The sequence below is a fragment of the Camelina sativa genome, chromosome 10, assembly GCF_000633955.1.
Source record: "Camelina sativa cultivar DH55 chromosome 10, Cs, whole genome shotgun sequence".
Lineage (NCBI taxonomy): Eukaryota > Viridiplantae > Streptophyta > Magnoliopsida > Brassicales > Brassicaceae > Camelina > Camelina sativa.
The window spans coordinates 3,691,544-3,707,978 of record NC_025694.1 but is presented as its reverse complement, the minus strand read 5'-3'; the positions used below and the strand labels follow the sequence as shown (position 1 = coordinate 3,707,978).

The window sequence follows — 16,435 nt, the reverse complement described above, 5'->3', positions numbered from 1 at the left end:
GGGTTTTGGTAATACCAGTGGTTAGTTTGGCGTTGATTTGCTCATTCAGTAAGATGAGAGGATATTTGAAGTTGGGTGATTCCAAAGGAGATGATATCCCTGAAGATACCATTAAAGCTGTTGCTGAAACTCTTCGAACCTCTTCTGCTCTCAAGATTTCAGAGGATGGTGAGTTTTTTTTATTAGGGTTTGATAGAATTACACTTTTTTATTGGGTTATTTATGGTGGGATTGGATATATAGTTAACACTTGCTTCCGTTGATTCAGTGAAGGTAGTGATGTCTTAGAAGAAAGATAGTAATTTTAGAGTTTCAATTATAGGACGAGCAAAAGTGTTAGCTGCATTGAGATTTGTTTTTGGATTTGGAATTTATAAGTTTGTTAATATAATGGTACTCAGTTTGGGGATATATCTTTTACAGTTTAGTGATCACTTTTATTTTTGAAATTGCTTACACAGGGAAGAAGGTTGGTAGGAGTACTCAACTGTTGAAGCTGGAAGATTTGGTTGAGCAGCTAAATGCTAGAACAGTAGCTGCGTCACCTTTCTCCTATGATGTTAAGAGGGAAGACGTGGAATCCTTTTTCAGTCAGTATGGAAAGGTATTTCACTATAGTTGGTGTTTAGCCATTAGTCAAAATTTTACCAAAATATTAACAGTTGGATTAACAGTTGTACAATGGTGTAATATATGTATGTGTTTTTTCTTTCAGGTCAACAGTGTGAGGATGCCTCGTCACGTGGCAGAGTCGAGGCTATTTTCTGGTGTTGCCTTGGTTGAGTTCCCTACAGAAGAGGATGCCCAGAATATCATGAAGCAAAATTTGGTCTTTGCTGGTCAGGAGTTGGAGCTGAAACCAAAGTAAGTCTACTTGGACATGGATACATGTCCTGTTTGCTGACTGTTTCTCATTTTACAAGTCTTTCTATTGATTGTTTGGATGAATTACTTAAAGATGATATTTCTTTTCAGGAAAGAGTTTGATGATGATAGGGAGAAGGATGAAGTAAAATTTGCTAATTACCAACCCCAAAAGGGTTCTGCAAATCAGAAGAATGGTTCTGATCACAAAAAGAGTTCCGACTATGAGCCAGAGTAAGGGTTTGACTGTTGCTATTATTTTTCATGTCTATTCTTGCTAATAATTCTCTTGATCTGATTATGGTTATTTTTATCATATTATAGTTATCCCAAGGGTTTAATCATTTCATTCACTCTCAAGCGGTCAGCTGAAGAGGGTACCACAGAACAAAAAAGTTCTGAGGAGCCAACTGATAAGATAAAGGGTGAAAATGAATCAAAGCAAGCAGATACTCCTGATGCTGATAAAGAAAACACTGATGAGGTTCAGGCCCAGGGAGGAGAGGATGAAGATGATGAGAAAGAAGAAAAGGGTGCTCTAGCTACCCATAAAGATAATAAGGAAGTTGTCTTACGCGAAGATCTTAAGGCTGTTTTTGGAAAATTTGGTGATGTCAAGGTACTACATCAGTTTTATTTAGCTGTCTACATGAGTCAGATTCAATATCTCATATAACTCGAATCATATCTCATATAACATTTTGTTGTATAATATAACCCATTGTTGATGATGATTCCTTTATTCTTTTCGCTGTGAAGTTTGTGGATTTCAAGATGGGATCTGAGACTGGTTACCTAAGGTTTGATGAACCTGAAGCATCCCAGAAAGCCCGTGCAGCAGCAGTATTAGCCAAAGAAGGTGGACTAGCCGTGAAGAATTTTATTGCTGTCCTAGAACCTGTGACTGGTAAGAAACACCCTTTTCAACTTCCATCTTATCTTTTTGAAGTATATTTGTTCTGCTTGAGTTAAATGGTTTACTTGGCAATGTCAGGCGAAGCTGAAAAGGAGTATTGGACTCTCCTCCGCAGCAAAGATCGGTTTGACAAGGGTGGCCGTGGAGGAAGGTGAGTTCCATGTTTCTCTATTATTATAGTATATATAATCTCAAAAGAAGTGTTGTTTGGTTTTTATGGAGACCCAAAAAAAGCAATAAACATATAATATAAATCGGTAATGGTCTATGCAGGGGAGGAAGAAGAGGAGGGAGATTCGGGCGTAAGAGGGGATCAGATTCCCTAGGTGGTCGCTGGAACAAATCCCAGAAGGTCGAAGCATGAGAGAGCTAGCTTTTCTACTTTATCTCTCTTTAGCTCGTGACACTTGAGTGTTTTTAATATATTTATCTAGTTGCAACTTTTATTTTTTTTTTCTGTAGACCACACAGTCAAAACCATATCCCAGACTTATATGACTCTTGTGATGATATAACTACAAATCAGCAAATCAAGTTGTAGTAGTAGTTCGCTATTAGCAAATTTTGGTTTAGTCAATCATATGCTGGTTTTGTTTTGTTTTTTTTTTGGTTTTATTAGGTGCAAAATCTTCTTTTGGTTCTTATCTATCTTAAGTTTATTTTTAGGAAGCTTTCCCAAATGAAAGACGAATAACTAACAATTAACAACAAAAAGTATGCCACTGTCTAATTCCTATTATTAACTAACTCACTGATAGTAATAGTTTAACATTAATATACATAAGTCGTAATTTTGAGAATCAAATTGGAAATCTTGGTCCTTTCGTTTTGACCTTGTCCACATTGTTTTTAGGGTTTTTTTTTTAATGCTGACTTTAGAATAGCTCTGTTACTGGCAAATTTCATCATCTCCTTCAAAATTCAAAAAAACAAATAAAGTCATCTCAACCTTTTTTTTTTTTTTTCTTTTTCTTTGTGCATCAACTCATCTCAACTAAATCTTAAAAAGTAAGAGTAGATGTTGTTTTTATTTGAATGCTTTTGTTCAGAAGAAGCAAAATCCTCGAAAAATAAATAAGAAAAAATGAAACTTTATTTTTCTTACGGGGAGAGAGATTAGACCAACTTAAGCTTAGATTTTTAGATTGAAATTAACGGCTGAGATCACTTTCCCTTTTTGTTTGATCTCTCTCTCTCTCTCTCTCACTTCGAATTCCGCCTCTCCATGTTTGAGTTTTGAATACACCTCTCTCTCTCTCTATTTCGATTTGTGTTCTTCTTCTTCTTCGTCGTCGTCGTCGTCGTCTGGATTCACAGCGTCGTCTTAATTACTTGGATTTCGTGGATCTGCCAAAGTGTGAGGCTTACTCGTATGACCTTGTCTTCCTCTTCTATGGTCACATTTTGATTAGATTTTTTTCACCAATACTTCTTCTCCTGAATCAACATCTAAAAATCCACTCTTTGATTTTGTTTATTTTTTCGTGAAAAGGTTCGATTTCATCCTGATTTTGTTTCAGAGCAAGTTCCAAGCTTTTTTTTTTCTTTAGTTTTGAGGTTTTTGTTCTGGGTTCTTTAACTACGACTTCTTCTCTTAGGTTTTTGCTTTTGGGATCCAATCTCATAATCTAAAGCTGCCTTCTTTATTATTTATTATTTTGTATTTTCTTCGTTGTGAACACTTTTTATTTTCTGGGAATGTTGTTTTAGTCTTTTGCTCAGTTATAATATATTGAGCTAATGCCGAATTGTTAACAAGTCCGACTGTGTTTTTTAATTTTAATTTTATGGTTTATATTTTTTTTTTTCAGATTGTAGCATTGTGCTATGCTTATGATCATTTGTAACAACATCAAAGAAACTGACTTTGTGGTGTGTCGTCATATTGCTTTCTTTGCTAACTATGAAGCGTGAGATGAAAGCACCTATTACCCCACAAGAGAGTTTCCAAAGCGAACTTAAAGGGAAACACGGGTACGCCTCCCTTCTCACTTCTCTCCTTTCTTTCTGTTTGGGTTTCAATGTTGAAGTTGGAATTTGCTTTTTAGCACCAGTTTTGGCATTCAACTAGACATTCTCAGGTTTAATGTTGCAAGCTCTTTGTGACATTTTCTTAGGAGAACATCTGGCCCTGCAAGACGATCCACCAAAGGACAATGGACTCCTGAAGAGGTGTGTTCCGCTCCTGTGTCTTTTTTTCTTGTCTTTCTGATTCTTTCATGCTTCATTTAATGTTATTATCCCGGAAAACTGGCTGAGTGTAATCAGTTGGTTATATCACACACACCCTATTGTTTGCTTTGTACAGTCCTTTTTAACTAGTTGGTGTTATCCATCCCTTGCACGTACTGAAGATTTGTCTCTAAAAGAATATTTCTGTTAAGATTAATTTTCTGTATTCCTGGATCAGGACGATGTCTTGTGCAAAGCTGTTGAGCGTTTTCAAGGAAAGAACTGGAAGAAGATAGGTAAGTCAAATAGCGAATTCTGATTTGTAGTCTTTAGTTAGTATGGTGAAAGTAATGTGTGATTTTGTTTGATTCATCTTTTCAGCTGAATGTTTTAAGGATCGGACTGATGTCCAGTGTCTTCATAGATGGCAAAAAGTCTTGAACCCGGAGCTTGTGAAAGGACCGTGGTCAAAAGAGGTGATTTGGTGAATTGCTTTATATGCTTTGCTCAATTTGAGTCTTTTACAACTTAGCATTTGTAATGTGTTTCATGACATCATTTTTCCATATTCTTTAAAGGAGGATAACACTATAATTGCTCTGGTTGAAAAACATGGGCCAAAGAAATGGTCTACTATATCTCAGCATTTACCTGGTCGCATAGGGAAACAATGTAGGGAAAGGTAGGCACAACTCTCTACTTCTTTTCCGATAAAATGATATTTTTATACTACACTTCATACATCGGGTAGTACTTCGATGCACATGAACAGTATTGTGGCTGATGTAGGTGGCATAACCATCTTAACCCTGGGATCAATAAAAATGCATGGACTCAGGAAGAGGAACTGATTCTTATTCGTGCACATCAAATTTATGGGAATAAGTGGGCAGAGCTAATGAAATTTTTGCCAGGAAGGTAAATATGTCTTTTCCATGAATCTTAGTATAACAATAGCATAAGCGTAACATGTTCCTAAAAATTTGGTGGCCTCGAATGCGATGGAATACTGTTTTTTTTTGCTGCTGATGATCCTTCCTGCTTTGGTGATTTTCTTATTTGTTCTTACGTTCCCATAGGTCAGATAATTCGATAAAAAATCACTGGAACAGCTCAGTTAAGAAGAAGTTGGATTCCTACTATGCATCAGGTCTTTTAGATCAGTGTCAAAGCTCGCCATTAATTGCTCTTCAGAACAAATCTATCGCTCCATCTCCCTCGTGGATGCACAGCAGTGGAGATGAAGGTAATTCAAGGCCAGGGCTTGATGCTGAAGAATCGGAATGCAGCCAAGCTTCAACTGTTTTCTCACAGTCAACCAATGATTTCCAAGATGAGGTTAAACCTGGAAATGAGGAATTTTACATGCCTGAATTTCATTCAGGAGCAGAGCAGAAAATCTCAAATGATGCTGCAGAACCATACTACCCTCCTTTTGAAGATGCCAAAATTGTTGTCCCAGAAATTTCTTGTGAAGCAGAATGCTCAAACTCTCACAAGGTTAGAACTACCACAGCTACGGAGGATCAATTGAAGGGTGTATCTAATGATGCCAAACAGGACCTCGATCTAGACTTGTTGACCCATAACATGAACAACGACGGAAAAAATCAAGCTTTTCAAAGTTCAGTAAGATTAAGTGATCAACCTTCTTTGCCAAACTCAGAGACAGATCCAGAAGCTCAAACTTTGATCACGGATGAGGAGTGTTGTAGGGTTCTTTTCCCAGATACCATGAAAGATAGCTGTACATCTTCTGGTGAGCAAGGTCGGAATATGATTGAACCTCAAAAGGGCAAAGGATCTATTTGTTCCCAGTCTGCAGAAACCCTTGTTCATGAAACTGGAAAACTTCCAGCTTTATCCTGGCATCCTTCAAGTTCAGAGGGCCTGGCGGTTCATAATTGTGTCCCCTTATTAGATACTGGATTAGAACGTAAGCCTGATACAAATGATGGTTTCATCGACACTGATGGACATATAACTTCCCATGGAAATGATGATAATGATGGTATCCCAGAACATCAGGGGCTGTCATATGTTCCCAAGGATTCTTTGAAGCTAGTACCTCTTAATAGTTTTTCTTCTCCTTCTAGAGTGAACAAGATTTATTTTCCTATCGATGATAAGCCAGCTGAAAAAGACAAAGGAGCTCTTTGTTATGAACCGCCACGTTTTCCAAGTGCCGATATTCCTTTCTTCAGCTGTGATCTTGTACCATCAAATAGTGACTTACGGCAAGAGTACAGTCCCTTTGGTATCCGCCAGTTGATGATTTCTTCGATGAATTGTACAACTCCGTTAAGGTTATGGGATTCACCGTGTCACGATAGGAGCCCTGATGTCATGCTTAATGATGCTGCCAAAAGTTCAAGTAATGCACCATCCATCTTACAGAAGCGGCATCATCATCGAGACTTGCTGTCACCTGTACTTGATAGAAGAAAAGACAAAAAGCATAAAAGGGCTGCGACTTCCTCCTTGGCTAAAGATTTTTCATGCTTAGATGTACTGCTTGATGAAGGAGATGATTGCATGTCCTCTCGTCCGTCAGAATCTCCTGAAAATAAAAATAGATGCGCCTTCCGTTCCGAAGCCAAAGATATTAGATATGCTGCATCAGGTCAGTCAGATCAAGAAATGATTCCTAGAGATGAGGAACCAAAGGAAACCTTAAAGTCAAGTGGAGTGACTTCTATGCAAAATGAAAAGGGATGTAATGAAGGTGGTGCTTCAGCTAAAAATGTAAGTCCGTCTTTGTTCTTGCATATTATCTAATATTACTTATTAAATCCCAGTCGTCTCATTCTCTGATATCTATGGCTGTAAGGTGCAATGTCTGGTATACCCTTATCGAGTCTATTAGTACACTCTTGTTGCTTAAAACATCAATCTAGTTTGTTGAAATATCTTCCTGTGAGATCGTATCAGTCACATGAACTTAAACACATTGCATCTAGGTATTTGAGCCAGGAAGATATTGGTGCTAAATCTCGTATCATGAGATCACATGAACTTAAACACATCGTATCATGAGGATAATAGTTTTATAATTGGTGCTAAATCTCGAATAACATAAATTTATACATCTCTTCCTTGCACCAGGATCAAGAAACTTCTGGAAGTTTGGTTGAGATACGACTGTTTTCACCTGGTATGACTGGATGTAGATCCGATAGCAAAGTTAATACAAGTGCGAAAGATCTATCAAACCAGCACAAATGCTCATTAGGTGATATTCCAACTGATGAAATCTCATCAGAACCTCCATGCACAGTAGACTCTTCTCCTTTATCAGCATTCGATAAAATTAACTCTGCAGGGACCAGCTTTGATATTGAAAACTTCAGCATGTAAGTTTTACCTTTTCCTCTCAATGTCTTCGATATCTGTTTTTGCTATTGAAACATATTAGCTGGAAAGTTCTATTCTAAGTTGTCATGGTCTCACTCGTTTTCCAGATTTGATGGAACTCCGTTTAGAAAACTCCTTGATACCCCATCACCTTGGAAATCTCCTTTACTCTTTGGTTCTTTCTTGCAAAGTCCAAAGTTGCCTCCAGAAATTACATTTGAGGTAAATATATGAGTTGGAGTAACTTTGAATGAACTTAGTCTCTGGATGTTCTACTTTTTGTTTTAGATTAAAGCGTTTGTTAATGGACGTGGATTCTTTGTTGTTTTTCTTTTCTTTCCAGGATATTGGGTGCTTTATGAGTCCCGGGGAGAGAAGTTATGATGCCATAGGACTGATGAAGCATTTGAGTGAACACTCAGCTACGGCATATGCAGATGCCTTGGAAGTTTTAGGTAATGACACACCTGAAACAATACTCAAGAAGAGACAGCTAAACAAGTCTATTCAAGGGAAAGAAAATCATCACCTTTCTCACGATCAGCTTGGAAACCGATCCCAGGTTTGGCATTTATAAGACCTTATCGACTCTCTTCCTCAATCTTGGTCTAGCTAAATGTTGAAATTAGATGCTGAACTTGGTAGAGATAAGAGGAATAACAGTTTGAGTTTATAAATTGACTTACACTGAACCAGTTCTCTGTTGAAATGTAGGTGGAGCGTCGCACCTTAGACTTCAGCGATTGTGGGACACCAGGGAAAACAATGGTATCCGCAGCTTCTCCGGGAGGCTATTCAAGTCCATCATCTTACCTTTTGAAGAGTTGCAGATAGGAAAGAAAGGCTGGTTTTGTTCATAAAGCTCTGAAGGGACATTCATTCCCGCCTTCAATTTTTTGATCCCGTATGTGTATGTCTAATTTTCTTGTTTCTAATTTTTCAATGTGTAGCTCTGTCAACTCTGGACATGATACTGTTGATTATATAGCGGAAAAGTAACTCGTTCTCAAGAAATTAACTCTGTATTCCAAAAGTTCACATCCTCATTATGATCCCCAACTTATTTTCTTCGTGTTATATTGGTTTATCTAAGAGTTTTTCACAATATTCAGGTATGATACTGATTCGTAAAACCGATAATAACCATCCAGCTTTTAATAGCATAACATCAACTTTTATAGTTTGACATTGTGGTAATAATATTTTTATACTGCGATTAATGTTCATGTCAAGGTGATTGAACCGACAAAATGTATAGTTAGGCCTATACTCCAAACCCAAGACTCCGAAAATAACCAATGTAAACAATCAAAACCGGCCATGGACTGCTTAAAAGAAAGAACCAAACCCAGTCTTGATGATCGACGGTATGTACATCTAGAGAGACAAAAGCTGTAACAGATAATTTTCAAATCTTATTAAAGAAAAGAATCCCAGCAATAGAGATTTCTACAAAACGATTCAAAAATGGCACATGATTGAGTTCTAAGATGACAAATGTTTTGTTTCCACCAAAAGATACTTCCATGACAAGCTCTTTTAAAAAGCATATAAGGAGGATTTAGATTCTCCTCTAAAGATAGGAACTTCGTGTGTAGTATTCCTCAGTAACTCATAGTATTTTTCTATGTTTCTGTTTCTCTCTTCCAATCTTTCAGCTGCAGATAATTCGTTGTTTCTGACTACTGCTGGAGTTGGACGTACAAATATCAGTTTTGACAAGCAAAACGTCATTATTATGAGAGCGACAATCCACCAACCATCAGGTGGGAAGTATTTTTTTGTAGGCAATGGGTTACACTGGCAAGGAAAACGGCATCCGTTTTCTAGAAAAAAAATACAGAACAAAGATCATTAGTAACTACAAAGTGTGAGACAAACAAACACTCAACAAGAAAAAAATAGAGAAGCCTGGAACCTGCTTCTGCTTCTTTTGTAAGGTCCATAGAGGTTGCATGTGGAAGGGAGAGAAGCAAAAGCCCAAGAAAAATACTCAAACACAACCTCTCGAAATCGGATGGAGAAACGCTACACGAGAGAGAAAAATCCATACCGAGAAAGAGAAGAGCGATTCGCTTGGGGTTCTGGAGGTCCGATGAAACCTTCTCGACGGTGACGTAGAAAACACAATTTTGAGCGAAAAATCCAATACACGTTTCGCTTGGGTTTGTTTTTGTTCTTTTCCTTTTATACTGTACTAGATTACTAACCCACCCTTAAACTATGGGCTGACCATTTTATTTGAAATAAATTTAAAATATTTCTTTTTTGTTATTTTGTTATTCATTATTAGCCATTCATCTAGGTAGTTACAATCGGATTATTGTTGAAAAAATCACTGTAAAATCAGATAATATCTATAAAAATTTTAGTTGTTTAGAATGGATATTTCTAAATATTTTATTTTTAATATACTAATTTTTTATCTATTCTAGTTAAATTGTCATAATTATCTTTAAAGGATATATATATATATTTTTTACTATTTTTAATAATATTCTAATATAAATTTTTACGCTTTTAATGTTATTTTTATAAATGTAGTTCTCAATATATAATAGGATATAAGAGCAAAAACTCCAACACGATCCTTATCAAGGGTCTCTTATACACCAGCCAAGTCATTTATGAAGCCCAATAAACAAATTGTTTAGCCCACCGCATTAGGGTAGTCGGTTCGAGTCAAACCACTATTCAGTTATTTTCAGTTCGGTTAGGAGAATTTAGTCGATTATCTCTCGGTTCAAATTTTGCTCAACGAGACAACATGGTAGACATTTGGCTCCTACTGGTAATCATTTGAAGAACAAAAAGAAAATTAATAAAAAGAAAAGTACGGAACGGAATAAACAATTTTTGAGGAATGAAAAGAAAATTTGAAGAGAAAGAACAAAATAGTAAATGGTAAAAAAAACCAAACAATAAAAGTGTCTTTTAAAATATATTAAATATTAAATAAATCAAAATTCAATGATAACACTAATACTACTTTCAATATATATAATGAATTTTACATTTGATTTTAAAATAAAATTTTAGATATGTCATATCAAATATTAATTAATATTAACCTACAATAAAATTTTAAGAGTAATTTAAAATATTTTTAGTTTTTATTTACAATATAAACATGAGTCTCTTAAATTTATTTTACTATTCATATAGTTTTCAAATAAAGCTTTAAGATTAGTTTAACATGAAATTTATATCAAAAATATTTTTTCTGTCAATACATTGTGAAAATATGAAAATTTTTATATTACAAAATTGAAATATTATTAATAAACATATTTTTCTTTATTTTAAAATAAAAACGAATTTTAATATTTGTTCTCTTTTTTTGTTCCATTTGTTCCTTTATCAATTTTGAGAAGGAACATTTTTGTTCTTATTGTTCTTTATTTTTTGAAGAATATAGAGAATGCAGATGAAAAAATATTACTATCAAATGGTTAAAAAATTGTAGGATAAAGAGGGATATCACATTCCTCTTAATTCTTTTCCTTAATTGTACCTTTTGGCTATTGTGTTATACTGATTCATAAAATCGATAATAAACCATCTAGGTTTTAATAGCATTACATCAAATCTTATAGTTTGACATTGTGGATACACGGATTCTGTAGGACTTGGAGAGTTTGTGGTAATAATCTTTCTATACTGCGATTAATGTTCATGTGAAGGTGAACCGACAAAATGTATAGTTAGGCCTATACTCCAAACCCAAGACTCCGAAAATAAACAAATGTAAACAATCAAAACCGGCCATGGACTGCTTAAAAGAAAGAACCAAACCTAGTTTTTTGATGATCGACGGACTGTATGTACATCTACAAGACTACAACCGGAACAATTCTAACCCCTCTGATTTATCTTCCGAATCCAAACCTTCCCATAATCAGCAGAAAGCAGTGACATGAAAGAAACCCGAGAATCACCGAGGCAACAATTTGGTGAGCCCAATCTCTGAAGCAACCATCTTTGGAGCCTCTGAAGCAATCACCGAGTCATACCAAGTTCTTCTTTTCAAAAATTAAGATCTTTGCCTGCTTAATAGAGTATTAGTTACATTGGGCACTTCATTGTAGAACTCGGGTTCGTCTTCTTCATCAGATGATAATAACGATGGTCCCATCCATGCTTTGAACCCCTCGTTCACCCGTCTCTCAACATCTGGTGTGAATTCCAAAGGATTAGCTTCAAGCATCTCCAAGCCCTGATCATTTCTGTTCCCAAACTCTCCTTCGTCAATAATTAAAGCAGCTCTTCTTCTAAGGAAGAAAGCAGTTCCAGCATACAAGATTACCAAACCCCATGAAGAAATCTCGTAGCACCAAAACAATGGCACAGAACAGCTGCTTCCTAGTGTCAGAAGGCTTGAGCCGAGGAATACAGCAAGGAGACCATAGATGATAGCAAAAACAATGTTCAGAATTGACAGGCAACGAACCCCACCTGTGGATTTAATAGAAAAGATACAGAAAATCAAAAACATAAAGATTCGCAAAGGTGGAAACATTGTAACTGATAGAAGATGAAATGGAATTATACATAAATCTTCGAAGATAAAGTCTGGCATTAAAAAGGATGGAAGTACAGAACACAAATATGGAAAGCTAAGAACGGAGTATACCTCTTCTTGAAGCACAGTAATTATTTTCAACTACTTTCAGAAACCCATGACGGTGAGGAGCAGAATAAGCCACAAAAATTCCTGCAGTATTGCAACAATATAATGAGAATATAAGAAGAAGACATACCACATGTTTATGAAAAGAGTAACAAAAGGCAACAAAAACGAGATATTGTAGAGAGGTTGAGCCATTTAGGATAAAAAAAAGCATGTAACAACGTCTCCATCATCTTGAAGGGAAAAAATGAAAACAGATAATAGATGGGGATCGACTCAAGAAGTTCCATTTATTTGGCAACATGTAACAATCAAATTCTGGTGGTAACAAAGCTGGCTCACTTTGATAAATCTCTCTTATCGTTCAACTGAAAGCTAAGAACGCTCAAAACTTTGGACAATTATAACTTAGAAAGGCTGCAATGTGGAGACAGAAAGCTATAAAGGTAATATATCAGATCCACCAATTTTCTTCCATATAAAAATCTAATCAAACAAAATCTAGCAGAGGAATTAACTGGATTTCACAAAGTCCACAACTTGCTCTATGGCTCTGACCCCTAAAACCTAAAAAACTTGAGCCAACACAGAACTAGACTTGTCACCATATAGTGGTTTCAATCAAAACGAATGATATATATGAACTAAACCTAGCAACAAGCATTCAGGTTTTGAGGACACATCGATCAATCAACCCTCTATGGCAATATTTCACCTCACCAAACGAAAAAACAACAAGTCATCAGGCCAAAATGTGCTAAACGTCAAGAGATATGTAGCATAAATCCACTCAGAACTGAGCAATGTACATCAACGAACGGAGTCAGTAAACAAAAACACAAACGCAACCCCAGTTGTGGAGATATAAAAACAGAAACTACAGAACTGAGACGCTCACCTGCAACAAGATAAACAGACGATACAAGGAAGATAATGGTGGAGGGAACAAAAACGACCATCCAGTAGTAATCGACAGTTTCTTGATCCGTCAAGTAAAAAGCACCGGGAAACAGATCGGAGTCGCGAGCTTTGCCATACATAGGCAAAGGCTGTAGCTTCACATCGCTGCAAAATGGCCTCTTTAGAACATTCGAAGGAAATACAATTTTCAAGCTGACGATGGTGCAAGTGAAGATGACAAAGCAAAGAAAAGCCACGATCGACACTAATGTCGGCCTCTGAAGCTTAATCCAGGCTCTATCTTCTTCCGTAAGGCTCTCGTACTCTTGCTTTGGCATAAACACTTGACGCAACGCGTCTCCAATGATCGCCATTGAAGAAATACACTCACACAAAAACCCCAAATCCACAATCAGATGAGACCCTTTTCACCAGACTGCTTTCAGTGATAGCCGAAGATTTATCAAAATAGGGTTTTTTCGAATTAGATGAGGAACCCTAGATCAAAATTGGGAAATGAAGACGAAGAAGAATTAAGAAGAATGCAGAATCAATTAGGCGCGTGTAAAAGAGAGTTGGATAAAAAACATTGGATAGTTATAAACTTCTGTATAATTACAGATTGACCCCAATAGTTTTCAGAGTGCTCAATTAAAGTATTAAACCAAACCACGCTCAATTATATCATAATCATGAATATGGTTAGCTAATAGAGACCTAATTACTAATTTAGTGTTCAAGCTAACGACGTACGATTAACACTCTATATGCATAATTTTGCAAGTGGATTGTTGAATCTGAAATTCACACAATGAATTTGTTTGAATGGGGAACAAATTCATTTAAAATCTCTCTATAAACCAATGGATTAAAGCTAGAAAATAAAGAGGGGTTTTGATCTCTTGAAAGAGAAGTTAGGGTTTTGCCCAAGAACAATGAGGAACTAGGGTTTTTTGTATTAATTGTTGGATCTTTTACAATGAGAGGATATCTCTCTATTTATATGAATACATTGATTATAAAATAAGTCTATTTTCCTTAAATCTCTGATCTTCAAATATGGTAAATTTCCTCTTCTGATGATCAAGTCGGGCTTAGGGGGCGGTCTCGGAGGTCGGTCAAGTGACTTCGTCGGGCTTCTGCTTATAGGCCCGTTTAGCTAGCCCAAAAAAGGGTCCCTCGGTTTAGTTAAAGTGCAAAGTCTATTTGGTTTACCTTCGGTTTAGATCGGTATGTTGTGGATGCTAAATCCCGCACCAACAATTAGTCCCCCCCCAGTTCGATAGATTCGATTATCCATTCGAGTTTCCGAACTATAGGAAAAAATATTCGATCTAAACTTTAGGAAAACTGAATTCCGAGCACGCGAACTGATGTTGTGCGTCAGGACTCGTCGCCTCGTTAAAACCTTCTCCGGTAAACCACATGGGAGAAAACCCGAAGTAAGGAAAAAGAGTACGAGTCATGATCCTAACGTCTTTAGCGCCCTCATACAGACGGTCTCGCCGATGGTTGCCTTGGCTGCGTCGATCTCTCAGTCTTCTTGGACGAATGCTTGGACGAAGTGGTTGATCTTGTTTCTTGAAGTCCTGGATGAACTCTTGGTCTGAGTTTTCCCGCGAGTGATACGAGTGTCCGAAAGGTGTCCCGGTCTGGCTCGAGCGTCGCTGGACGCGTGTCCGATCTCGTGCTCACATCACGCACCATAGCAGTTGCTAATCCAAGTTGAGACGTGTCGCATATCATAATGATTTTTTGTAAGTTGGTCGTTCTCTTCATTGCTGATCAGCTAGCTCGCAATTCCGGAAGAGGAAGCTCAATCTTTGCAGGCTATTTAGGTTTGTGATCTCCGAAATGAATGATGAACTCGAAGTGAGGTGTCTGAGGACGACCTCGCACTGAAACGTCAGAGGACGACTGAGAAGTTGTCTGAAGGAAGAACGGAGAAGTTTTCCAAAGACGAACTGGAAAGTTGTCTGAAGGAAGAACTGAGACGTTTTTCGAAGATGAAATGAAAACTTGTCTGAAGACATACTGAGAAGTTGCCTTATTTGGACGAATTATTTTTGCAAGAAATAAAGTTTTCACTCTATTTGGAATTTTACACAAGGCGGGACGTCTCCCGGCTTACATCGAGTAATCCTTATTGGGTAATTTAACCCAAGCGTACATGCGCTTTGGCGGAGGGCGAAGTACGGGACTTTGGCTTACCTCCTTTGTTCCAGTTTGGAAGTCGGACGGCGAAATTTAAAACTTTGGGTTCGGCTTACATATCCGTCCAAACCAGAACTTGCGAAACAATTCAAAAAAGAATTCTCTGGGTTCGGCTTATCTCTCGTCAGAGAGTTTGAGGTGCGAAATAAAAACTCTGGGTTCGGCTTATTCCTCGATAAAAAGTTTGAAGGGAGCGAGATATTGGGCTCGGCTTATTCCCCTTTTAAAAGTTTGAGGGGAGCGAGATACTGGGCTCGGCTTATTCCCCTTTTGCGGTTTGACGCGAGTCGAGCATCTGGCCAGGATATCGAAAGATTCACAAAGAATCATAAAGATTTAGTTAGAACAAAAACTGAAGCTATTTGAAGTTGAACTGAACTCGAAGCTGTCTGCAGACAAAATGAAACTGGAGCTGTCTGAACACAAACTGAATATGAGGTTGTCTGAGGAAGAACTGAAACTGAAGCTGTCTGAACACAAACTGAATCTGAAGTTGTCTGAGGATGAACTGAAACTGAAGTTGTCTGAACACAAACTGAATCTGAAGCTGTCTAAAGACGGATTGAAAAAGGAGCTGTCCGAAGAAAAATTAAAACTGGAGCTATCTGAAGACGAACTGAAACAGTCTGAACACAAACTGAATCTGAATCTGAGGCGTCAGAGGATGACCTAACACTGAGGTGTCTGAGAACGACCTGACACTGAGGAGTTGTCCGAAGACGAACTGAGAAGTTGTCCAAAGACGAACTGAAAAGTTTTCTGAAAGACGAACTGAGGAGCTGTCCGAAGGGCAAACTGAGAAGTTGTCCGAAGGACGAACTAAGAAGTTGTCCGAAGGACGAACTGAAAAGTTGTCTGAAGGACGAACTGAGGAGCTGTCCGAAGGACGATCTGAGAAGTTGTCCAACAACAAACTGAAAAGTTTTCTGAAGGACGAACTGAGAAGTTGTCCGAAGGACGAACTGAAAAGTTTTCTGAAGGACGAACTGAGGAGCTGTCCGAAGGACGAACTAAAAAGTTGTCCGAGGGACGAATTGAGACTCAAGTTGCCCGAAGGACGAACTGAAAATTTTTCTGAAGGACGAACTGAGGAGCTGTCCGAAGGACGAATTGAAAAGTTGTCCGAAGGACGAACTGAGACTCAAGTTGCCCGAAGGACGAACTGAAAAGTTTTCTGAAGGACAAACTGAGAAGTTGTCCAACGAAGAACTGAAAAGTTGTCCAAAGGACGAATTGAAAATGTCTGTTTAAAAGGATGTTCATTCTTGATTTGCAAGCGTGGAGCCCGGCTTTTAGCACTAATGAGTTCGAAGTCCCGAACTGAGGTTATACGAGGCATGGCTCGGCTTTTTTTTTTTTTTTTTTTTTTTTTTTTTTTTTTTTTT

The 16,435-nt window shown here is 37.4% G+C and overlaps 3 protein-coding genes and 1 long non-coding RNA gene across 5 annotated transcripts in view; 2 read left to right on the top strand and 2 right to left on the bottom strand.

Annotated features, from left to right (window-relative positions):
- LOC104729999 (la protein 1) overlaps nt 1-2,334 on the top strand; it is a 3,730-nt gene extending 1,396 nt beyond the window's left edge. Inside the window, exons 3-10 of the mRNA XM_019230652.1 lie at nt 5-168; nt 462-604; nt 716-864; nt 976-1,098; nt 1,189-1,483; nt 1,624-1,771; nt 1,859-1,931; nt 2,054-2,334. Coding sequence (XP_019086197.1) covers nt 5-168; nt 462-604; nt 716-864; nt 976-1,098; nt 1,189-1,483; nt 1,624-1,771; nt 1,859-1,931; nt 2,054-2,144 — 1,186 coding nt within the window. The 3' untranslated portion in view covers nt 2,145-2,334. The remainder of the gene's footprint in view (nt 1-4; nt 169-461; nt 605-715; nt 865-975; nt 1,099-1,188; nt 1,484-1,623; nt 1,772-1,858; nt 1,932-2,053) is intronic.
- LOC104716898 (myb-related protein 3R-1-like) lies at nt 2,830-8,352 on the top strand. Of its 2 annotated transcripts, none has more exons than XM_010434371.2 (12): nt 2,830-3,137; nt 3,592-3,754; nt 3,898-3,952; nt 4,191-4,248; nt 4,334-4,428; nt 4,531-4,634; nt 4,742-4,870; nt 5,032-6,697; nt 7,058-7,305; nt 7,414-7,528; nt 7,650-7,868; nt 8,021-8,352. In XM_010434371.2, the coding sequence occupies exons 2-12, from the start codon at nt 3,684-3,686 to the stop codon at nt 8,138-8,140; spliced, it is 2,880 nt and encodes a 959-aa protein (XP_010432673.1). In that variant the 5' UTR covers nt 2,830-3,137; nt 3,592-3,683; the 3' UTR covers nt 8,141-8,352. The 2 variants fall into 2 exon arrangements, with proteins under 2 accessions (XP_010432673.1, XP_010432672.1); XM_010434370.2 differs by having other exon boundaries at nt 2,830-3,150.
- Nucleotides 8,702-9,600, bottom strand: LOC104716897. The gene is made up of 2 exons (XR_756155.2): nt 9,225-9,600; nt 8,702-9,132 (listed from the first exon to the last, which is right to left on the bottom strand). It is a non-coding gene; the product is annotated as an uncharacterized LOC104716897 (long non-coding RNA).
- On the bottom strand, nt 10,870-13,388 carry LOC104716896. Its single transcript, XM_010434369.2, has 3 exons — nt 12,835-13,388; nt 11,940-12,020; nt 10,870-11,761 (listed from the first exon to the last, which is right to left on the bottom strand). The coding sequence occupies exons 1-3, from the start codon at nt 13,208-13,210 to the stop codon at nt 11,340-11,342; spliced, it is 879 nt and encodes a 292-aa protein (XP_010432671.1). The 5' UTR covers nt 13,211-13,388; the 3' UTR covers nt 10,870-11,339.